The following is a 25235-nucleotide window of genomic DNA, read 5'->3' as shown; positions in this document are numbered from 1 at the left end:
TCACCCTGAGAGATTGTATACGTAGTCAAACAAAGGTCAGGGGAACGTGGTGACAGGGAGATGACAGCTAGGTGCCCTAATGCTGGATGACCTCTGCTTGGTCGCTCTTACAGTGGTTAGAAACACAGTTGTAGTATTGTATTGTAGTAATTGCATGTAGTTGGAAGACTGCTATGAAATTCTTACAGTGCAGGCATGAAATAAATAATCCCAGTGACCTGACCAGAAGACCCCTGATGGGCCTCACAGTGACCTAAAAGACTACTGACGGATGTTGATGAGAGATACTCCATAAGACTCTAGTTTAAGGTTGTGAAGTAGGAGACCCCAAAGAAACATCCCGGGATATTGAAGTAAAGCTCCTAAAACACATTAAGCCTGTAATAACAAACTTTTAGGCCATGTGAAGGGCAAAAAAAACCCCCACCTGACATCTAATGAACATTTATGATCTACAATTTTATTAGTATTCCCACCAGCTACTCTTCCTGGAGTCCACACAATGGAGAACTTGGCACGCATGTTGTTTACATTCAACCTCAGTGGGCATTGAAGAGCAGGACAAGCTGATCTGACCACATCATTGAGTGATTGTTTAGATGGGATACAGTTAGCAGGACTTGTTTGGTCAAGTGTGGTGTTAGAAAAGCAATTCAGTTCTGAACTGAACTATTCCCCATCTTTACAACAAAAGAATCTATATGCCTTGTCCACAATAGTTTACAATCTAGAATAACACCAAAAGGTCTGAAGAGCTGCATCATTCAACATTAGATTCAGTTGAGATCTAGAGCGGAGGGAGTGATTAGTACCAAGTACAATGCTGTTATTCTTTGATGTGTTTAAGACTAGTTTATTCTAGAACTGTTTGCAGCTCTTTGTTGAGGGTTGCAGTGATTTCATTAACTGTAGATGCATACATGTATATTGTTGTATCATCTGCTTACAAGGACACACAGGCTTGTTCATAGGTTTGTTAGTGACCTGAATCAGTCTAGGAAATAAGTCTCACAATTCACATTACACACTTCATATATATCAAGCATTTCACAGAAATGATCTAGATACTGTTAAAACTTGGTGGCCTATAGCAGCATCCCGACAGCAAAGGCTTTAAATGACACAGATGAAACTGCACCCACAATATTTCAGCACTTGACATCAAGTCCTCTCTGAGTTTGACAGGAATCTGGCTCTGAATGTATATTGCAACTCCTTCCCCATAAGTAGATGTTATATCCCTATACTGCCACTGTAGCATCATCAAATGAGTTGTCTAAGTGGGTCCCAGAGATGGCTTGAATATGTTGATGTTAGCCAATTTATCAGATAGAGACATGATGTAGAAAAGACCAAAGCAAAAAGCAACAGTATTCAACATTTAGTCAGGTTTCTGTGTGTGTGTGTGTGTGTGTGTGTGTGTGTGTGTGTGTGTGTGTGTGTCTCTGTGTGTGTGTGTGTGTGTGCGTGCGTGCCAAGTGGCTCTTTCCACTCTCTCAGAGAGGTGGACAATGAGTCTGTCGTAGATGGATGTACACAATGTTCCCTTTATGTCTTTAACCTTACATGGCTGGGATGATTTGTTTTCTCTTTGTCTTGGTATAGTCCTTGTTGAATAAGATCTTAGTTCCCTTCAGCAACTGCCTCTTCCCAGAACAGCCATCTTGCATCTCTTGAGCTGTAAAAATTTCATGTCTATCAACCTGGGTCTGTCAGCTCAGTTAGTTTCCATCATGTGTTCCACCTCAATCCTTTTTTTCATCCATATGTAACTTTTCAACTAGCATCTCTCAGACCTTGTCCATGGAGTCTTCCTAACTCTCACCTGGTCACTCAGGAATTCCTTCTGTAATGATTTTATCCTGTCTTGACTGACACTGGCAAATTTATTAGCAATTAGCTGCTTGCGGTTACGGAGCGACGTTATCATTCATTTGCAGTCATGTTTCTGTCCACATGACTAATAAAGTCCAATATTAACCATCTTTTAACTCTGTTTTTGGTCTCCACCAACCCCTGAGGGAAATATTTGGCTGTTTAGCTGTTAAATGCCCCACTTCGCTCACCAGCTAGCTGCCAACATTTGGTGCTGGACAGGTACTATACAGTGTGTTGATGATGAGATGAGATGAGAGTGAGCCAACAGTTAAGTTGTATGTCAGAAAACCAAAACAATGAGCTGAAAGATACTGAACAAACCTCATAGAGTGAGAGGAACTGAAGAGTGGGTGATAATTTTCTGGATTTGTCAAAACAAGAAACAGCTACCACATGACACAGAGACAGATTCAGAAACTGTCTGACACTTGGCTTTTGAGTAACTCAGATGAATAGAGGCTTCTCACGCATGGCTTTTCACTGGAGGTCATTTGGTTTTCATGATACCGCATCACTTGATACAGTTTGCTGCTTTTTCATACCATGGAGGTAAGGCAGAGTGAAGAGAGAGCAAGTTACTTGCATTCAAATGTCCAAATTACATGTGTGTGTATTAGTAGACAGTTGCATTGTAGCTGCATTACACTCTGTTGTACTGGGCTTGGAGTAAAATGTTGAATTGTGACTTTGGAAAGACGCTCTCTGCTCTTTCTCAGATTCAGGCTTCTAATTCTGCCATCATATGTCACTGAAGCTGTGATGGAAGTACTGTGATCTGTTTTCTCTGTTTCCCAGGTTACCACAGAAATAAGATACCAGCATAAATCCCAATAACAGGACGGTTTTTCAACAGTGTCAAAGTATAGTATCATGACTCTGTAGTGCTAAAAGGCGTTATTGACGTAGGCCAGTATATAGAGACACTTACAGCTGAGCCTTCTTTAGAGCTGACGTAATATGTCACCTGACTTAATTATCTCTATCTCTATTATTATTTGCTCTGTGGTTTTGCCTTCCGCTGGGCCTGTGCTCATTGAGATGACTTTTGTTATAAATAAAATTGAATTGAATTTTGTTTGCTTGCATGTTTTGCATCAAATGTTGGATTATCTACACACTATATGGGTTGGTCTGTCAAAAACAGGCATTTAGAAAATATCTCTTTTGGGTCAAGGAATGTTTGATGGTCATTTTTCAGTATTTGTTGACATATTAAAGACCAGATTAACCAGTTAATTGAGAAAATAACTTGCAGATGAATAGATAATGAAAATCATATTTAGCTACAGCCCTACAGTAATGAATCTCTTTTTTTCCCTGACTGACTGCTCTTCTGAGACATCTGAAAATCTGCTCTCTGAGTTCAGCCACTTGACTTGTGGAAGCTAATGAACTCCACATCTTCTCTGTAGATGATGAAAGTTTTCATTTGTAGTTTCTCTTTCCACACATGAACATCTACTAAACAATCTTACTTGCATTAAAACACATAGAAATTATGTAACCTGGTGCAATTGCCTGGTATTTGATTGATAAAGCCATTTAATATTGTGATATTGTGATACAAACAAAATTTTAAATACTGTGCATACACAAAGAATGTAGTGACCCTGCAACTCATGTCTTCCATGGTGTCTAATTTGCTTCATCTTATGATTATTCCTTTACATTTTTGAGTCATGTCCTGCTTCAGTATTCTGCTGGAAATACATCAAAAATCTCTCTCTATTGTAAAGGAAGCTGCTGCTGTATTACCCTGTTCTAAAACAGTTAGTTCTGTATCAGTTCCATCAAACTAAAAAAAGAAAAAGACAGGATAACATCTTAAATCTATTCTTGCTTTTCTTTTTCTCTGCCAGAAAATGTTGCCGGTGTTTTTGTGTAATTGTAACTTGCACACGTTTCACGCAGCAGGGTTACAGCTTCACTGAGAGCAGTATGTTTTTCTCCTCACCAAAAATAGCTGTGACATTATCATGTTTTGGCACAAGTAGAGAAAAGAAATGCACAGGTTCAAACATCACTTTGATTTCACCTGATTTGCCGAATATGTTCAGTCTCTAGTGTCTTTTTTCAGATGTTGCTGACTTTTGTTATGTCTTCCTGGACTGCAGTTGAAATCGACTTATGGTCAATATCTGAAGTCTGTCTCTTGGATTTAACTTTGTGAGTTCTTAAGTCTGTCCTGCATGTGTGACTCTGCAAATGTGATGACATTAGCACACTGATGAGCAGAGGTGGGAGCTTGTGTATTAGCTTTGGACAACTTCCACAGCCTTGACAGAATGCACTCATGTAGGAAAATCATACCGTGTAGCTGTAGGAGTATGAGAATGTGTCCAGTGGTGTTGATGTTGGATGTAGAGTTAAGGATAAAAGAATGGGTGCTGAGAGGGAACCACCGCCGTCTTATGATTCAAACACAAGGAATTCTCTTTTACAACAGCAGATGTTTGAGAAGACCCATTTGAAGTGATTCTTAAGTGAGGTTTGGCTGAAGCTTTGACGTTCAGCTTAGTAGAAACCTCTCTGGAGAATAGGAATCAATCATAACCAGTGGTTTGTGCTGAGTGAGCTCTGTAGGAACCTCTGAGGTCAAGCCACCCTGTAATGTTGATTTTTATTTTCTGCCTTTTTTTGACAAAAGTAATGATGGCAGAGGGATCTTTGCATAAGACTTTGAAACCATCCTTACATAACATTCTTATATAATATCTTTACATAATTGTTTTTTACTTATGATAAATGATATAGCAGTATGATATAGGTGTGCTGTATGAGCATGATGTAACATTGTATAATTATGAGTTTATGGTATGGTATTATGAGTCATTTATTTATCAGGATCAAAGATTGTTTAAATATCTCCAAGAAGCATTGTTGTACAGTCAGCAGTAACCACACAAGCATCAAACAGTAACAATGGACAACAAATACAACATAAATATATATATATATATTATATAAAAAGTTATATAAAATTTCAACAGCAACCAGGACAAATGAGATCTAAAGTCTGCCCTGCCTGTTGGCAGGTTGTGGCCAGACGGAAGCAACTTGAACTCCATATTATTTTGTGGTATGTGTTCTTTCCAGCATTGGGGTATTTCCATATACGTCTGATAAATGTGAGGCTGAGTGCTTCCAGATATTCGCGATAAATCTGTCACATCAGCTAAACCGATCGGACAGCTAAACAGTAGAGCAGTGTTTCTTGATTCTCTTGAATGGTATAGGCTTAAAAAGGGGAGTTTCACTGTTGTTTGGGGGGAATCTCCACTGACACTCTGCTTGTTTGGGTGAACATGTCACTATATTGTACAGTATATATCTTTATACTCTTCCACCACAGTCTTTTGTGTGTTTATTATGGTTGATATTCATTCAATTTCTGCAACAGATCCCACAGAGTAAATGGGGCAATTTTGCTAAATTTTAACAAGGAGGATGTCCAGAAGTTGAGCTGAGTGCCTGCAAACACGTCCTGAATTGTCTTGGCAGACTTTCTACCACCATGCAACCCTTGACATTGACCACAAACCTTACAGTATGTTATCCACAGAGATCACAGATGTGGTGACAACATGGCCGGTGATGGGAAAGAAGCTTTCCACTTGTTACGTTCTCGTGTTTGGCAGACTGCTGAGTGGCAACGGGATGTGAAGAGGGAAACTTTGGCAGAAGCCATGGTGGTCTGACTGACTGGACTGACTTCTAAGTCATCCATCACAGCCAAACATGTGGTTTGTTTGCTGGAGCTGCAGCAGTTTCCCCTCATGCACTCTTTGGCTGAACTAGATGTATTGACATTAGATAGTGTCGATTTTCGACACATGGAAGCGTTTTCTGAACTGATGCCTCTGTCAGCAGGACCGCATCATTTGTCTCTGCCCTTCAACACTTTTACAAATCATCGTTTAAGAATAAATCTGTTTCATGGTGTGATAAAACCATAGCTAAGGTTTGGTTACATTTATGGAAAGATCATGGATTAGGTTAAAATAAGTATTTAAACGTATTTAGAACCTATGCCATATTGGACTGTACTGACCATCCCCTGCAGATGGAGTTTAAGATTCTACCTTCAGGTAGAAAATATAGAATTCCAACTAATAGGTCTAAAACTTTATTTGCACTGCAATTAGTTGGCTGAATTTGCACAGATGATGGTGTTAAGCAGTTTTTTCCTCACTTTGCAACTTGGGCTCTTTCTGGTGTGTTGTCTTTTATGTTTTATTCATGATGAAATTAAGTTTTTATTTTTTGGATATTGGATATTTTGTATTTGACCACGCTCACTCCCTAACCTTAACCAAGAGATTACTATTGTAGCCATGACAACAAAAGTCCTGTAACTTTAATGAAGTAATCATTTTAACTCCGAATATGAGTCTAACCAAAGTGCTGTCAGATCAGTTTTTTTAAATGATATCCTTCTGTTGAAAATGGAGTTAGATGAGAAAAGGCTTACATGTTTACAGGCACGTACCAGCAGTATTTGTTGTTGTTTAATTTGGGGGACTTGTCGCTGAGTCAGAAAGTGTTTCTTCTCAGTTCTGTTTTGCAGCTGCCATTCCTCCACCAAATTTGGTGCAAATCGGTTCAGTAAGTTCTGTGTAATCCTGCTAACAAACAAACAAAGCAAAAAACAGACAAGGGTGAAAACGTATCCTTGTTGACAGTGATAATTAATTGCAGTGGTTACTTCTGTCCGAACACTTAAATCATGCTTGACACCAGTGGTTTCGTCTATGCTTCACAATCACTGTCTCATTCACCAGCTGTTGGTTATCAGCTGATAATGTTCAATCATAGGCATGCAGTTATACAACACGGTGACTGGTTTATGTATGTATTTAGTAGTCCTCCCAACATAAATGTCACTGCTAATTGGATTGTTTGTGAGCTCCATTAAAGACCTGAGCCTTTTCCACCAAATCTATCACTTTATAATCATTTTGCTGTAAATTATTAATTAGTTGAATTCTTGTGAATGTAATAGGAAGGTGTATCAAAATAATCTCATGGCTGACATGTGATAAGGTGTATGCTACTCTAAGATTAGGAGACCAAAGGTTAAAATGTGCTCACATTCAAACATTCACAAATTCACAAGTCAGTGACACAGATGTGAACATAGCTGAAGGATGCCTCGAAGGGTCAACACCCCAGACCAGCCAGAAGTGGCTGACTTTTCTCTTTTCAAAGGCTGATGAGAAGAAACATCTGTGGATGCTGTTGCAATCCTCATCTACTGTGTTCCCCTGATTCTGAGGAAAATACTGAATTATTAAGAGATTGTTTCAGTCATTTCTTGCAGCATTGGACAGCTTACAAAGAAGAAACACAGGCAATGCAGGAGTAAAAAAAACAAACAACAAAGATCTGCCAGTTTGGATGTTTGTAATTCCTGGTAAGCATTAGTCACTAGGAAGTCATCTGAGTTCAGGTGGTCTATTTTACCTTTAAATAAAATGTCTTTGAAAGCCCTTTAATGGGCAGAACACATAGCGTCAATATGGGTTTGCTATCTTCTGTGTATTTCCTGCGCTTATTGTTCCACTTGGATGCTGCATCTGTGAGAAATTCTTGTTAGTAATTCAGCAACACGTGTAGAAGGTGATAAAAGCAGTGATGTGAATGAGCTATCAGTATCAAACATTGCTCAAGAAATATCAGATCTCTGTTGCCATCCTATCTCAGATTGTCTCTTGAGGTCTTTGAGAGGATGACCCTGTAAAATCAAAAGTAAGTGCTTTTATAGCTGCGTTGACAACAATGACGTTTTTTACCCTTGAAAGAAGAAGTTATTATTTTCCTCCGATCTCTTTGTGTTCCTCTGTCCTGAAGCTATTTTCTTCCCACTCCACAGCCTCCCTCACTTTTGCTGTAAATCTGCGGTGTGAAGTGCTCTGAAGAGTGAAAAACATTTTCTTTAAACTGCCATTGATTGGCGGGTTCACAGATAAAGCGGCTTTGTATGATTGAAGAACACAAATGTACATCCATCTGAAGTAGTCCCTTTCTTGAGAGAAGAATGCTCAACAAACACTTGAGAAAGATAATTGTAATGAAGAAAGAAAGAGCGTGTATTCAAATGTAATCTTATAAAAAGGTTATCATTTGACTTGTGCAAACTTGTCCACTTGTTGTGGCTTTGTTCCTTATGGAATAAAGGAAAAGGAAACACAACAGCAGATCTTAGAATATGGTCTTTGTGAACCTTTCGTCATTCCACCTTTAGTAGAAGCAAAATAAAAAAGGCACCGGCAGCATTTGAAATTCTGCTTGATGTAGATTCATGCATTTACGTCATACAAACACTGCAGTATGTTTAGACTTCACAAAATTATTATTAAATGGTTAAAAATAATTAAGATGATGTGGTATAGTGGTAAAATAAGGATAAAAAAAAACAACTTTTGATACTTTTCTGTAAAGACATGTAATTTTACTTAAGTTAAGGACTTTTACTCATAAGTGTAAATGTTTACACTGCTGTATTTACTTACGTTTTTTTTTTTTTTTGACAGGGATGATACTCCTTCATCAAACACTAATTTGCATCTGTTGTCTCTGTTCACATCTTAAGAAGGCGCCAAGAAAACACTTGACACACACACACACACAAACACATATATGTATATATATATATATATATATATATATGATATTAGATGGTACTGAAGTGCATGTTAACCGTTGGAGTTGGAGCTAGTTTGATCTACTTTATGTACAGTTGTAATTTATACAGGGATGCCAGATAAATCTGAGGTATCATGAGATGATTAAAGGGACAGGGAAAAAAGTTTTGATTCCCAAATCTGTTTTCAGTTTTTGGACTTTTTCTCTAATCTTTGATTTGTGGTGAGATACTGAATCATTTGAACATCTATTGAAATGAAACCATGTGAGAAGCTGGGGGGTGGGGGGGGGTCTTTATTTGGTGGAGCCGTTAACAACTCTCAGACATCTGAAATGTGACCCTGGCCACATACTGCTTTTTAAAAGACGCCAGAATCCAAATATATTGGAAACCACTGGTGTAATCTTTTACAGCGTGTTGTATTTGATAAGCTTGCTATATTATCCATTGTGTAAAATCTTAATCTTAAAATCAACTAGTAACTAAAGCTGTCAAGTAAATGTAGCGTAGTGGAAGTATAGTAGTAGCATAGAGTAGAAACACTCAAGGAACAAAATTATACTTAAGTACAGCATTTGTACTCTGTAAATGTACTTTGTTATACTTTCTACCTCTGCTTTTACGTGAGTAAAATACATACAATACAATAATTCTCTGAACTTTTTTTTTTGTAGATAAAATGGAGTCACCAGCTGCAGCCAGAGCACAGAGATAAAACTCATCCTGACAGCAGCCTGGGTGAAACCTGAAAAAATGAATATCTCTAGGACCAAGAGCCCTTACGACTGGTGACTAACACAGAGGGAGAGAGTAGAGAGGTGGAGGGTGGTGTGTGTGTGTGTGTGTGTGTGTGTGTGTTGGGGTGGGGGGTTGCTGTCGTCACTGGGAGCTGCAGCAGCATCAGCATCACCGGAATGAGTAACGGTGCGGCGCAACTTGGGAGAAACAACTACACTGTCCGGAGGAGCGCGCGCGTATGTGTGTGTGTGTGTATGAGTGTGAGTGTATGTCCGTTAAAACTCTTCTCCTCACGAGCTGTGTTTGTGACGGTCTCTTCAACGTATCCATGAGGATCTAAAAGGTGTCAAACACCACATGCACGGACTCTCTGTGGAGCTGCCGAAATAAAGGGAGCCATGGATTATATAAGAAACCAACAGACTTATCTGTCCATCGTCATTTTGCTAAGTAAGTAGATCAATTCACTTTTACTCGCAATTTTAAGCAAGACGAACCGTTTAGCCACACTTTAACTTCTCCCTCCTCGTGCTTATATTACTTTATATCATCTTTAAATGGTTGAATGAACCAATTTGCCAACAATGTGTGAGATTAATAAGCTGCTGCTGCTCACGCCCGCTGCTCCTTTATTTTAACCGTAACTCTCACCCACAGGGATCACAGGTCGAGTATTTAGGTCCAGTATTTAGACAGAGCCCGTGCAGCATTTTACCCCTTTGAGAGCCTGTGCTGTAACTCACACTCTCTCTCTCTTTTTTTTTTTTTCACTGCCACGAACACGTCCAAAGGTGTTTTCACATCCACTTTGAAAAACGGCGTCAGTCGAGGTGTCATATTCTCTTGAGGCACACTTGAGAGAATTTGATTTACATTCATTTACACTGCAGCACGACAACAAGACTTGGCAAGGAATGGGCTCTGCAACTGGTCTCATAACACTAAGAGGGTTTGCGGTTACAGAATAGTATATGCTGTTAGTTACAGTGCCTACCTGAAGCAAATCATAGAGGAAATTCTGACATTTCTTTTCAAAAATCAGTGAATCAACGTAATCCAGATGTCATTTTGTTAACTTCTGACTGAAAGGGGTAAATACAATTGTGAAGACCATTATCAACACATAAAGAAGGTTGGGTTATGGTTTCCATTGTTGACCAGAAGAATATGATGTTTATTTGTACTCTTTGCCTACCAGATCCAATCAGGCTAAACGTCATGTGACTGGAGTGAGTGTTTAGGACCAGCAGAGGCATGTCATGTGGGCATCGATATAATGATGAGCTGTCTTGGATCCACTAGAGCTGGCTTATAAGCATCACTGTGACTCCATGTGCCCTTAAATGTTCCCATGGAGCACATTAGTTCACCTTTTACATGTTAAGGCCAGATTCGGATCACCTGCTCTCACTGATCGCCAACCAAGTTTCCATGCTTTTGCTTGGTTTTCTAGAGATTGTTTCTGGCGTAGTTTGTGCTGTTTCACACAGGTTTCTCTCTCCTGTAATGTAGTCCCACTTGCTTTGCATCCACAGTCTTTAAATCCGCTGGATATTGCGTGTACTGTACGTGTTGAGCCAGTCGTGATGAGCTGATAAGGAGGCAGTGGGTAGCTCGCTCTGCAAAAATCTGACACAGGAGGAGTGAGTCTCCTGGGCCGTCCCCTCTTTGGCTTTTGTAGACACAGGCTGGAGCAGCGCAAGTGGCTCTTACTGCAGTCAGCCCCTGTGACAGGAGAAACCCAGGGTGAGCTTTGCCAGAAGTCACAGTATTATGACAGACCCACCCCCTCCCTCTTAGTCCCTGAGTCATATCCAGCAGGCAGCAGTTTTCATCAAGAAGTGAGATGCAGTTCTCCCATAGCAACTGCTAATTTGCAACAATAAATGTTTTACTGAGTGATCAAATTCCATTTTTTTTTATCAACAGTGTGAGGAAAATTTTTAACTTATCTGCAAAGTGACAAAATGCTCACACTGAAACAACAAATGTGACAGTCAACAAAACAGCCATTTAGCTGGTGTAGCACCTAAATTAAACTTTCTAATGGGTATGTTTAGGTACTCAAAGCAGTTGGTTAAGGTTAACAAGATATAAAAAAGCGGTATATAGTGAAAAAGTTGAGACTTGACATGTTTGTTTTAGCAACATCTGTCTAAACCTACAATCTTTTCCCTAACCTTAATCAAAGTGCCTTTGATGCCTAAACCTGAACTTGGCACGCCGGCCGACTGCCTCCCTCCGACTGACACGAACATAGCACTTCCTTCCTTCCTGTGCCTTGAGATGACTTTTGTTGTGGCGCTATATAAATAAAATTGAATTGAAATTGAATTGAATATATATAATAAAAATATATGTTATTGTTATGTAATAAACACAATCAATACAGCAGTTACAATTCCTGCAACACATATTCGACAAATCAAATTAGTATAAACATAATTTCTGGGAGACATGAAGGTTGGGGAGCTGTAGGAGATGGAGCCCATTTTTGATGTAGCCCCTCATGAGCATTGGGCTGGATGCCAGTGAGGGCTGAAACTATGAGGGTCAGTGATAGGGTATGTTTGGATACATTTGTGATCAGAGGGTGGAATCCACCTACTTTTTCTTGAACCTTAAGGGAATATGTTTGGAGAAGAAGCTCCCCCAGCATTTCATTGTTGAGTACAGCTGTCATCATTTTGGGAGTGTTGCCCATATGTTCTTCAATAAGCCCTTCTTCTAAGTTTTGAGAGATTTGCTCAAAGCTTCTTTTGTTATCTGATTGTACCTCTGCAGGTTTGGTAACGTATCTGTATCTAGTAATCCCGTGATTACTTCACAGGTTTCCACAGAATATCAGTGTTTACACAGTTTTTTCCCAAACTAAAGTTTTGTTTCCCAGCACTGCACCCCGCAGGCACCCAGTATTTACTAATATACTTAAAGTATAATTTATTTCTTTATTTCTGTCCTGTGAAATGGCCTTGTTCTCTTCTTGTTTTCTTGAACTGTCTCCACATTTATAAGTAGGAACCAGTATTTTAAACCAGTATTCTATCACTGTAAATCATGGGCTGTAATACAAACAAAGTAAATAATTTTGTACAAACATGTTGCTAATCATAACATGTTGTGTAACTCCTCATGTTGTGTCCATCTTTTAGCAAAGTCAACAAACACATCAGCCTTAAGCTATTAGAAGAAGAGGGGTGGACACCATATGACCTGATTCACACAGTGAATTTACACTGTAAATTGCAGGCTACCTACCTTCTCCTTTTACAAGTGAGACCTGACCAAAATGGCAATGTAGAGTAATAAAATCAATAATCCATCTTCAACCTGAGGCACTGAACACAATAACAGAGGACCTGGAAGGTGTAAAGGGAGAGTGCTTTACAAAAGCTGTTGCATTCCTCAAGAAACATGTTTTGAATGCAGCATTTAAATGTGTGCTCTGAAAGTAGTATTTTCAAATGAAGCATGTCTTTCATTTACTCCATTATTCAACACCAGTGACATGTTTGTCTTTGCTGCATGTTTGTCTATGAAAATATATAACATGCTCCTTCTGTGGTTCATTTCCACCTCTTAGATTATAAACACAAATGCGGAAGACATTTTGACTTGTTCTGGTTTCCTAGTAGTCAGTGCTTGTTTTTTTGCTCGCACTCTTTGCATATTATAAAGATGAATGCATTCATGAATGCAGTTTAAGAAGCCAGCTGTATTTCTGGCCCATTATACACCTTGTGCAGCTGGATGTTGTGCAGTAGAAACACCAGGGGGATTAACATCACTATTTCAGACACTTAACTGTTCCCTTCTCCCCTCCTCTAATAGCTCTGCCAAATGCCAAGTTGCATCTTCTAAAATGGTAGAGGACCGCAGCCAAGAACTTTGCCATTAGTCTTTAGGAGAGAGTGCTTCTTTTCACACTGACTCATACCATCATCTCAGTTACTAGGATGCTTCTGCTAAATACACCCACCACCCCCCACCCCACCCCACATTGAGCGTTGAAGAGATCGCTTATGTTATCTTGAAAGAATTGAAAACATGCACTCCCTCCCTGCTGTAATCCTTTACCTTTTCAGTTTGCTGCCCTGTTTCCAGCCTCAAAAACCAGATGAATTACATCCTTATATTTCAGTTCAGACCCCAGTTTTGATTTGATGTTCACTTTTCTACTGACTGAATGTGGAGGTATGACTGTGATGAATACATGCACCTCAGGAGTAAATATCACACTGGTTCAGGTCATAACCGATGAGTCTGATGTTGTTTTGATTGTTGATTGAACAGCGGCGACTCTCAAGCTGTGTATGTGTGTGTGTACAGCTTTAATGATGCCTCTCAAAGTAATCATCTGTGTTTATTTTGCACCTCTCAGTCCCCATGTGTTTCTATGAATGTTAAAAAAAGAAAGACGGATCTGATCTGCACTTAATCAGCAGAGTCTGAATCTCATTACTGGAGCCAGCACACACTATAGATCACACACACACACACACACACACACACACACACACACTAAGTCAGCTCATCCTTCAAATGATTCAATTTAAGTCAGTGTGGATCTTTTAGAGTTTGTGCTTTGATATATTTCTAGACAAACACAAACTCATCTCCAGCGTTTACGTTGTGTTTAATGTTATTTACATCAGATGAATCCTGTTGGTTGAATTTAGGTATGAAATTTACCCTGAGATTAAGTGACATAAATGGTAATTAGATTTTTTTTTTTTGAAGATCAAACAAATGTTAAAGGTTGACCCTGTCTTGACCTGAGAGGAGCTGGGTTAAGGTGTAAATTGATTAGTCCGAGTTTCAAACATGGTTGGGAATTAAGTGCGATTTCACTTGAATTTCTCAGGAGTCAGATGTCTTGCTGGTGGGTTGTGATAACTCAGTTCAGCCTTTCTTCAGAGGTGCAAACTTCCATCACTTTTGTAACTGTATATTTTCTTTACTTTTCCCTGCAAAATGTCTCATTTCCTTTGTCTGCCTCCTTCCAGAGTTTCTCTGGCAGGTTTTAAAGACAGGCTGCTTGGATTATGTTTTGGGACCTCGTCTCTCTTTGAGTTTATTGCTTTCCACCTCCTGAACCAGCAACAGTCTGTAACACAAAGAGACAAGAGAGAGTGTTTCCTCCTGTGTCCTTGTAGTGAAGTTGCTGGATGAGATTCTAATGTCTGTTACTCAGGTGTAGTTAGAGTGAAATGATGTATCCACAGCCGGGTAAAAGAGTGGGAGAGAGAGAGAGACGGCAGATCAAAGCTGTGCCTCAGGGGCGTCACTCTGCTGGCTGGATAACAGACAGATGAGCAGCCAGCTGTGTTCAAGGGCGACCATGGGTCGAGGCAAAACCAGTCAGATGTTGTTAAAGGTTTTTTTTTTTTTTTTTGTTTTTTTTTTTAGTTTTGTCATCAAAAATAGGCGAGACAGACTCGGTTTGGAGGCAACATTGAAGATAAAACATGACATCAAGCTGACCGCTGGCAAGAATCTCAAAACAAGAATGACATGCTAGACTTGGCAAATGTTAAAGATGCATTATGTATTTTTCCAGAAGCAAAACTGAAGAAAAAGTCAAGTCAGTAAGGAACAGAAAAGGAATAATGGATTCATTTAGGGCTGCAACTAACTTTGTAATTATTTATTAAACTGTTGATTATTTTAGTCTGTAAAATGTCAGAAAAAAGTCAAAAGCATCCATCACAGTTTCTAAGAGCCCACAGTGACGTCCTTAAATGTTTTGTCCAAAACAGTCCAAATACCAATGAGATTCAATTTACTATCACAGAATTTACAGAGCAGCAAAGCTTCACATTTGAGAAGCAAGAGAAGTTGAAGTTTTGTCTTGAAAAATGACCCAATCGATAAATAAAATAGTCAGCGATTAATGCTCCGTGGATCCACTAATTGATTGCAATTGTTTCAGCTCTAATTTCATTCACACAGCTGTGTGTGAAAGGCTTAAAGTTTGAGTGTGGCAGACTTTACACTTTTTACAGATACAAGATTCAGATGGCATCAAAAATTCATCTGTTTTCTTTTGTCTCACATATTTACGACGTGATAATGAAAGTTAACACACAGATATTGTGCTGGCTGAAAGATTTTTCTAAATTGTGGCCCTACATCATGTGTCAACAAAAGAGACAAAAAACAGAGTGTTAGTAGAGTTTTGTGCACGCTCACGTCAGTCTGCTCATAAAGCACCAGAGCTAATAACACAGACAAAAATCCTGTGGGTGTTTACTCTGGAAAATAGACAGTGCTGTTGAGTTTTGCAAATTAATTTTTGGCACCTGAAGCGTCACGACCGTACAGATAATAAGCTCCAGACCTTTGTAGATCACAGTTATCCGAACAAATAGATAGAACTCCAAAAAGTGACCATATATGATGAGACAGCGTGACTTCCCAGTCCGATTCTATCAATAAAATTGCAGTGAGCTGCAAAGCCATTTTTTTGGGAGACTATTATCTTAAATATTTGAGAGCACAGATTGTGCCGATCTATCACGCTGGTTTTCATCAGGTGAAACGAAACTGTGCTCTGTGAGGCTCGAGAGGCAGTGCATTTTTTCCTGTGATTTATTGAACGTCAAATGCAGAGAGGGTGAGTGTCTCTGGGGATGAAGTGAGATAATACTGGAGAATTATGTGCTTGTTTTAATAACCAGGCAGTCATCATGTGGGAAAATGTGTCCACATCCACAGGTGATGATTAGTATTAAAGACTGGTCATATTTACCAGAATTATTTAACAGTGGGATGATAATATTTCAGTGTTATTACTCTACGTGCAGCAGCAAGCTTCACAATGATAGTTCAGCCCCAAAGCTGCAGGAAAAATAAGCATTTTTCATGTCACCTCAGTTATTAGACTGTTTGCTTTTTTTTTGTTAAACAATGATAAAACACAATTTGCAGATTTAGCAATAATGAAAATAATTGCTACAGTAGTTGCATACTTAATTTAATTATATCAATTTTAATTCAATTTAGTTTGTCTAATAAGTGGTTTATACTCTAACACACTATAAAGTAGTTGTTAACAGCTATAAGCATATTTTAAAATGTTTATTAATGTGCATTATTTGCCAGAAATTATAACTTATTACTATGAAGAAGTATTTTGTATTATTACAACTGTTTTACTATGTTGTCACCTACAATCTGTTCACACAGCAGCCCATAAGAGGAGGAGTTATAACTGGCAAATACGTTAAAAAACATTTAAATCTGCTTACAACTACATTATTGTGTGTTATAAAACATCTATTACATGTTCATCTACTGCTAATAAATGACAAATAGTGGGACCATGAATAAAGTGGTGCCAATTATTTAATGTTTTGAACAAAATCATTCCTCTTTTAAAAACCAGACTAATGCTCAGAGGCAGCCACAAAAAGACTAATTAATGAAGCAGAGTTCCCAACAGCAATGTTATTTGATATTTAACTCTAATTTGTGATTTAAAATATAAAAGATATAATACATAAAGCAGAAACTGAGGGTCATGCAGTTATTAATGTTTCTGTCATGCTCAGTTTCTAACATCTGTGTAGCGGTCTTCCACGTTTTTTTTTCTTTCTTTTTTATGTGACACTGAGTTGAATGAAGGTTTTAGATGTGAAATGTTTCACATTTCATGGGCCCCAGACTTTCATATGGTGATGAATAACTTGGGAGTGACTTGACGTCGCTGAATGAAAACAGGCCACCGTCATAGGAAGCAAAGGCACAAAACACAACAACAGAGTGTCCGATGTCACGGATTCAAGGTCACATGTTGATTTTTCACAAGACCTTCGTGCATTGACCGCATTTCCACTGTCACACAGATGTGTCCTGACTCTTGGTTAGAATAAAGAAGGTTTAGATTTAAGCAGAAGAAGAATAAGTCTGAACAGATCTTTGAGTCTGTGGTAGAGAAAGAGCAGGTTGCAGCAAGAGACAAGCGACAAACCCAGACTGTTATTCTCTGTGTCTGTCTATTAAGGAAATTATAAACAGGGTGACTGTTGTTGTGCTACCAAACAGACAAACACCATTTTGTTACCAGGAAGCATTTTAATATCTTTGAACTTGTGTTTTAAATATTCTCCATATTGCGGGAAACATTGCTTTAGCACACTGACAGAAAGAATCAGTCCTTAATCACCGGGCAGCAGACACTCATTCAAGTCCACTAAAGCAAAGCAGTGAGTCATAGAGGAGACGGCTCTTGCTCTGGTTGGTCACAATGATGTTCTGGCTTAATTTATGCCTCAGTGCTGAACTGAAAGACAGAGCTTATGAGTGAAGAATGTGCCCACTTTTCATAAACGCTGCTGTTTGATCTCAGTGGACGAAGGTCAGCTCACTATTCCTGTTTGGACCGAGTGGGAGTTGGACTTTGTGGCTGGAGATGAGAGGGGCTGCTTCAGTCCTTTCAGACCCACCTCCTCATCTAGACAGATGTGAGGGCAACCACAGTGCTCTCACTGTACCAATATGTACACTATAAATCATTTGAGTAATACATACAGCATAAATGCTATTTTTAATGGATGTATTGACTTGCTGTTTCAAGTAAGGGCTATTCAAGTATCCTTGCTTTTGGAGTATTTTCAATCATATACTGCAAACCTGAGCCTAGATTCACATAGTATCTGGATAAGTTAATTTGGCGAACAAGTCCTCCAGCATGAGCAACAAAATAAGTTGGTTCTCTTTGCCTCGGGAAACAACAAATGTTAGCATTTTGTGCACATTTGTTCAAGCTATTATAAATATAATGTTACAAAACTTGTTCATATGCCCTTTTCTGATTTTCAGTCACTATAGTTAATTCTTTTTTCTTTTTTTAAGCACAACTGACTTATCATCTGCTTTTAAGTTAATACAGTGAATGTGTTAGCAAACAGTTGAGTATTTACTGCTCCAGCAGACACAGAGCAGCATTAGCATTAATGTAGAATCATCTTTGTGTCCACCTGATGAATTTAAGTAAATTCACATTCCCTTTAGCTTTGTTTTGGTCTCCACCAACTCCTGAGGGAAATATCAGCTTCTTTAGTTGCTAAACGCTACCTTTATCTTTCTGCTGAAACTACTAATAAAATGGAGTTGTGTTAATCTTCTCATGTAACTCTCGGCAAAAAAAAACCCCAAAACAAATAAGTACATTTTGCACAATGTCCAACTTTTCCTGAGAGGTTTGGTTTCAGTTTCTTGTCTGCTTTTTGCTGCGATCTACTTCCACTGTTGCTCCAAACAGAAAACTGTGTGAGAGTATTGTCTCAGCTGTGAGAGTTTCTTCTCCGGCAAATTTATAGGTTAATTACATATAATTACAGACCACTGGAAGTGGTTTGACAAACCACTATTGTCAGTGTCTGAGAACAGAAGGTGGTTTACAGAGTTATCTGGATACATTTGCTGTGTCAAACCCAGAACAGCTTAATTTTCCAGATAAAGTAAACTGACCCCTGCTTTACTTTAATATTAGCATTACATTACATAAACAACATTATTTATCTAAACATTGCTGATGGATTATAAAATAATACTAACATAGACTTTGACTTCTAGCCCTTTTATAAAATAATCTGTCTATCAGTTTGAAAATGAAACCACTTTTGTTTTATGGCAGCGAGGTGACTCTTATTTGGATCGCAGATGGAGTTTGCTTGTTTTCCATGTACTTGTGTGGGTTCTCTCCGGTACTCCGGCTTCCTCCCACTGTCCCAAGACATGCAGTTTAGGTTAATTGATAACTCTAAATTGCCCGTAGATGTGATTGTGAGTGTGAATGGTAGTTTGTCTGTATGTATTGGCTCTGTGATGGACTGGCGATCCGTACAAGGTCTACCCTGCCTCTCGGCCAATGACAGCTGAGATAGGCTCCAGCCCCCCCATGACCCTTAACGGATAAGTGGTATAGATAATGGATGGATGGATGGAGCGCAGATTGTACATTTAACCACAGCACAATGTACAGATTTTGCCATAATTACATTCTGTTCTTCTACATTACATTTGTGTCAGTAAAGGTCTTTTCTGCCCGAGCTTGACATTTATAAACACATATGAAGAATGTGTAGCAAAAACACATCATGTTAATGCAGTGAAAGCTTTTCACCATCACCATCACTCCAAGCTTTCAGTCTGTGTGCTTATCATCAAAATCACATGCTCTGTTCCCATGTCAGTTAACTCGTCCCAAGGCACCTTGAGTTAAAATGCTTATTGTATTCACATCCAGTTGTCAGAGAAAGTGGAAAACAGGCATGATGTGTCTAAGAGTCAGTGCGTTTATGTTGAAAAAGGGAGCATCTGAGAAGAAACTGCAAACCGGTACGACATACCAGCTAACTAAAGCCAAGCTGCAACCAATTAAATCATAAATTGAGTTATTGGACTTAATTCTTTTGGAAATACCAAAAGCCTGATTCACTGCACATGAATGGGTCTTCAGAAGTGTGTCTGGACGCATAGAGACATTGAAGCATCTCAGCAAAGATGCACATGTTTTGATAGTATATACGATACATTCTCTAGATATAATTGAGCCTCCTTTCTAGATGGGGATGAACCTCTTGGCCTCAGTTACGCAGACACTTAGCTGATGGATGTGAAGAAATATCTTTTTCTTAATTTTGCACCAGTACAAAAGAACCTCCTGTTTGCTCGTTGGCTCTGCTTGATGTAACTTAATGGATGGAGTGTGAATTAATGGACTAGTGTAGTGTCCATTTATGAATGAGAGGAGAAGATATTCTCATGCTCTTTATTCACTTGAACTAGCTAATGATGTAGCCTATACCTGTGAAGCTATTAGACGATTGCATTAATGTGAAATTGTAGTTAAAAGCTTCATATACGTATTTGTTTTTTCTGTGGCTGTTTTTCATTCTGCTTGTCTCATGGTTGTCATATTGAGACCCCCCCACCCCACCGCTGAAAACTGTGAAAAAATGATTCCCAGCTGAAAATCTATTTTAAGTCTTTCTTGTCAAAGAACAAGGGAGTGTTATTAGAACAAAGTGTTTTGAAATGTCCAGTAAGAGGACAGTTTTTATTTTCAATAATAAGAAGAATTTAATTTCATTTTTTACTGTTTCTTCAGGGAGCTGCTCCATTTATCACCAGTTCACTTTCATCACCTTTTTTCTATGTAGCAGCTGAATTAGATCCAGTGAACATAGTTGGTCTTTTTTCCACATCAATTTTTGTTAGTTCAAAACTGTTTCTGTCTGAAGTGCTTAAAGTTTTAAAGTTGTTGTATGTCTTCACCTGAACACAGTGTGACATCCAAAATTGTTGTTACAGACTTTAGGTTTCATAAAAAGCTCTGCACATTCCTTTAGCCAGCCTGTCTGACTGTGTGGGATATAAATGTAGGCGTTCTGTAAGAGTGGCCCAGAGTGGGAAATGAGCAGAGGGAAAAATAAAACTTGACAGAAGTGAGGAATCTCTGCCGATGGAATGTTTTTCTTTTATATTGCTTTTATCCTGCAACTTGGAGCATGTGACGTTTTTGTGCGTTTACATTTTCTCTGATAATTCTGGGTTTCTGGGACTGTCTTCACAAGAAAAGAGAGCACTTGTTGTTTTGTGCAAAGGCATAAAACGAACTCCATTATGGTTTTGTTTACCTGACAAGGACCTGCAGTGAAACTCTATATGTTTTCAATAGATGATTGAGCTGTATTTTTCCTACACTCATTGCTTTTTTGAAGTTTGTGCATCGATACATTTGAGTCAGCAGTATCATAAATCTGAGTAAAGGCTGAAGATTTGCTTAAATTTTCCAGTAGTAATAAAGGCTGTCAGCAATTGTTCCCAAGTTGCCTAAATGTTTATGCGTTTATCAGCCCACATTAATCTTCTGAGCACATTAAGGTCGATTTGAGGGTCTTAAGAGAGTTTTGCGTTTGCCTCTACATGCCTAATACCTCTGTTTTCTGATGACCTCATAGATGATTGACATAAAAATTAGAGAAGAGAAAAGAGTTATGGTTCAGAGTCATGTTGGTATGTACAAATGGTTTCCAAATATGTGTGTGTGTGTCTGGAGTTTAATAGATGAGGTTTTTGGGAGGTGATATTTGGTGTTTGCTTTTTTTGGATGGGCCTCTGAGCACAGACAAGAGCAGAAATGTGCTTTGCAGTGTTTGATGGGCAGATGAGAGCTGGAACATGCAATGCAACAACAGTATGTTTAAAGTTTAGCTTTAAATGGCCACACAGTGCATTTGAAAAAATAAACCCTGAACTGAAATGATTACACTAATATTTTTTTTTTACTGTTGGAGCTCCCTCATATGAATCGTGTCTGAGTGATGATATATCAAACACTAGTATAAACAAGCTATTCCCTTCAGGGAGGAAGATTAACATGCTTTGAGCTACACATTGTGGGTCTGACCACGATTAAAAAACTGAAGAAAGTTAGAAAAAGTTCTCAATTTTTAGGCCCCAAAATCATCATAAACCCAGGAGTTAAGAGTGTTGGGATGTCTGTTTGATTTTCAAGTGCATGAAGGGACATCTAAGTTTAATATATGACAATAGTGACAGACTAAGACTTAAAAAAAAACAATTTTAATATTTATAGTACCCTGTCTGCTTATCAATTGGCCCCACATGGGGCCCTGACACGAAGTTTGAGAAACCCTGGTCCAAGGATAGAGAATGTTGTATGTTGTGATTTTTTTTTAATGCTGAATGCAAAACAAAATTGGAAAATGTTTAAAAGTTTACCTGGTTCATTAAGCCTGTTTTTCTCTTTTTATTCTTGGTCTTTTTGTAACATCTGGTATTGAATCCAATAAGAAACTAACTCACTTATACTAAATAACTTGCAGTATGCATGGAAAATAATTAAATTAGAGCATTGTGAAACTTTATTGATCCTGGAGAGAAAATTCGATTTAGGCTGTATTATTATTACAGCATAAAAGACACATATTTGTAAAAAAGACATATTTGTAAATGTAAAATTTGGACTTACACTATTGTTCAGATGAAGACAGCAAAGACATCACCTTGGACTTTGAGAAACCATTTTCTCAATTTTTCAGACATTTATGAACAGTACTATTACTTAATTGAGAAAAGTATCTGCAGATTAATTGATAATTAATATAAGTATTAGTTGCAGCCCCAGATTGTAACAGAAACAATTTACATACAGAAAAAGTGACAAATACCAACACTAAGAATTTTGGGCTCCAAATGAGTGTCTCCTCTTCAAAATAAGTCTGTCTCAGTATGAAGTGTGTACCTGTCATGGTAGGTCATAGAAAACAGTGTTGGCTACAGTTGGTGGATTTCAGGGGAAAAAGAGGATTTATTTTAAATTTCTTTTTAAGGAACTGAACCACACGATACTCTGGTTTTAAAGTTAAATTGGCAATACTTCAGGCACAAAACCACACTACTTAGATTTCTTTCCCAATGTGATGTGCCACCATTAAATGGAAATTCAAACTGAATTTATTATAACTGGGCTAGTATGGATGAAACACAGTTGTTCTCAAAAGAAATTACCCACGTCATCCTTGTTTCTGAACCTAGAAACAAACTCACAGTCCTGTTACAAGAACATGGAAACAGACATAAATTTTAAATTGCTTTTAAAGTGAAAGATAACGTGAGGCTAGTGTCTAGCAGTGTCATTTCCTAAGTTTAATTATCCAGACTGTGTCACTGTGAGAACTGTCTTTAAAGAGATGAGAGTAATGAGGGTTAATTTTTTCTTTCATTTTCCTCTCTCTGCCAAACATATGTTGGAAATCATATTCTTTAATTTAATTAAAGCAAGATCAGTGTGTTCTGCTTTATTACACTGCAAAACATCATGTGTAACACTGGGCTGTATATTAATTATATAATTATAATAGTTTGATACATTTTTAAGTAGATTTGTTGGCTTTTGTTCCGACAGTTGAGAGGAGAGTGATACTACTCTTATGTTCGCATGGTAAGACTAAGCTGAGCTTGACATAAAGACTGGGAAGAAGGGAAACGACTGGCATCACTCTGTGCAATGTTAACAAGATCTGCAATTTGTGACAAAAAGTGCCCCAAAACAACATATGTTTATGTTCAAGTGATAAAACCCTCGCCAAGTCCACAGAGAGAGGAGGTCAGGGGTTGGAGGGATGGGTCACTGAAATGTCTGACTTCAACACGGGAGACTGCTGTTTGTTTACTGTTTCCTGCTGCAAGTCAGCGTGGGTTTCTTTAAATTGTGACCCCTGAGACCTTAACCATGTGGTTATTATCGTAACCTTGACAAGGAAGATCCCCTAACCTTAACAAAGTAATAATTTTAACCTAGACCACAATCTTTCCCTGGGCCTACCCAAGTTGTTTGATGATCTGTAACAGAATAGGCACAGACAAACGATGTCGTCCTGCTCTTGCCCATGTGTTGTTCAGAAGGGCAGTGTTGTGAAGACTTTTTTGTTTATTTCAAAAAATGTATGAATACAAAAAGACAAAGTTTTATATGACTATTAGTAGTGTCTACCTGGAGAATAGTTACCTGCTGTTACTGTTACCTTTTCACTGAGCCAGACTAGCTCCCTGTTTCCAAATGTCCCTCTAATTTTCTTGTTCTCCTATACTTCTCCTTTATTTAATATAAAAAGCTTTGTTCTGAGTTCCCTCAGATGCTCTTATATTTTCCTTAGGACTCTCTCACCTCTCTGATGATTTACTGACACAGTGCCAGACAAATAACACCCTGAAACACCAGCATGACTCATAAGTAAGTGGTTATACTGTGCAGACATATTGTCAAAGATACTGTAAGTATTCCACCCTGGAGGATGAGCTGTCCATGAAAATAACTGTGTATAAAATGTCATGTGCTGTGTGTTAAGCTTGTGCTGGCTGTGGCCTGTTTAGCTAATGCATGTCCTCTGGCTGTGGGCAAACATGGCGGGGTCGCTGAACCTCTGTGGTGTCGTTATCTCCCTGTGGTGCCTTCTCTGTGTCTGTCTCTCTTTACAGTGTGCTCCACTGAAAACAATTTGTGAATGATTCACTGCATATAAAAGTGCAACATCTACCCATGTACGTACTCCTCTTACCTCAATAGCCCTGGTAAATGGCAACGATGGATGGGAGCGCTGGCTAATGTTGTAATTTTACAGTCAGTTTTACGTCACTGTTGCACCATCTGTCTCCTACGAAAACACTGCCTCCTCATCCTTTGTAACCACTTGTTGTTGAGTTAGAAGCTTCCCCGGCCAATTTCCAGACATCTGATTGACTATATGTCTCTGAGAGCTTTGCAAAGTTCTGCTTAGGATTTAGTTTAGTGACAGACAACATTAAAAACCACCTTTTTATGTCTGAGACTATGCTTTGATCACGCTGTACTCTCTGCTGAGGAGTGAGTGCAAAAGTTGACTCCTCTCTGAGGAGAGCCAATGTTTTGTGGGTGAGAGTTTTGTTTCATTTCAGTGTTTTGCTCTTTTTTTGTTTTTTGTTTTTTTTGTTTTTTGTTTTTTGTTTCTCAGACACCCTCATAAATGAAGCAGAAAGTTCTGAGACACACTTGAATGTGCTCATAACCGCACACTTGCAAGCAATTAAAAAGGCTCAAACACACTCAATAACTATGTTAACAAGGACAGGGGTAAACTATTCACAATATAAGCCTGGACTTTTATTAGGGTGGATTCAGCAAAAGAGTGCCTGTTTTTGCTAAATGCTCCAGGGCACAACTGTAACTAACATTTACTCACAACAATCATGTTTTTGTGAAATGATACAACCTAAACTTAACATGTTAATATTACGTTTTGAAGAGAATTGACCATCAAGACCGCGTTTTTATGCTGATGTCACACAGATGAAAATGACAGTTGGATGACAGGTGGTGTTTGTGGCCATGTTTCCTGATCCCACCCCGTGTGAATTGAACATGTGAACCTCTCAGGAGAACTTCTCTGTGCTTGTGTACATG

General features: G+C 38.5%; 1 protein-coding gene across 1 annotated transcript in view; it reads left to right on the top strand.

Annotated features, from left to right (window-relative positions):
• The window catches only part of ltk (leukocyte receptor tyrosine kinase), a 92600-nt gene that overhangs the window by 26894 nt on the left and 40471 nt on the right, over positions 1-25235 (top strand). The window contains 1 exon segment of the mRNA XM_018683957.2: positions 9199-9712. Within this exon segment, the coding sequence (XP_018539473.1) occupies positions 9661-9712 (52 nt within the window). The 5' untranslated portion in view covers positions 9199-9660.

The sequence above is a fragment of the Lates calcarifer genome, linkage group LG19, assembly GCF_001640805.2.
Source record: "Lates calcarifer isolate ASB-BC8 linkage group LG19, TLL_Latcal_v3, whole genome shotgun sequence".
NCBI lineage: Eukaryota > Metazoa > Chordata > Actinopteri > Centropomidae > Lates > Lates calcarifer.
Note: the sequence above shows the minus strand (reverse complement) of the source record. Positions and strands in the feature narration are given on the sequence as shown.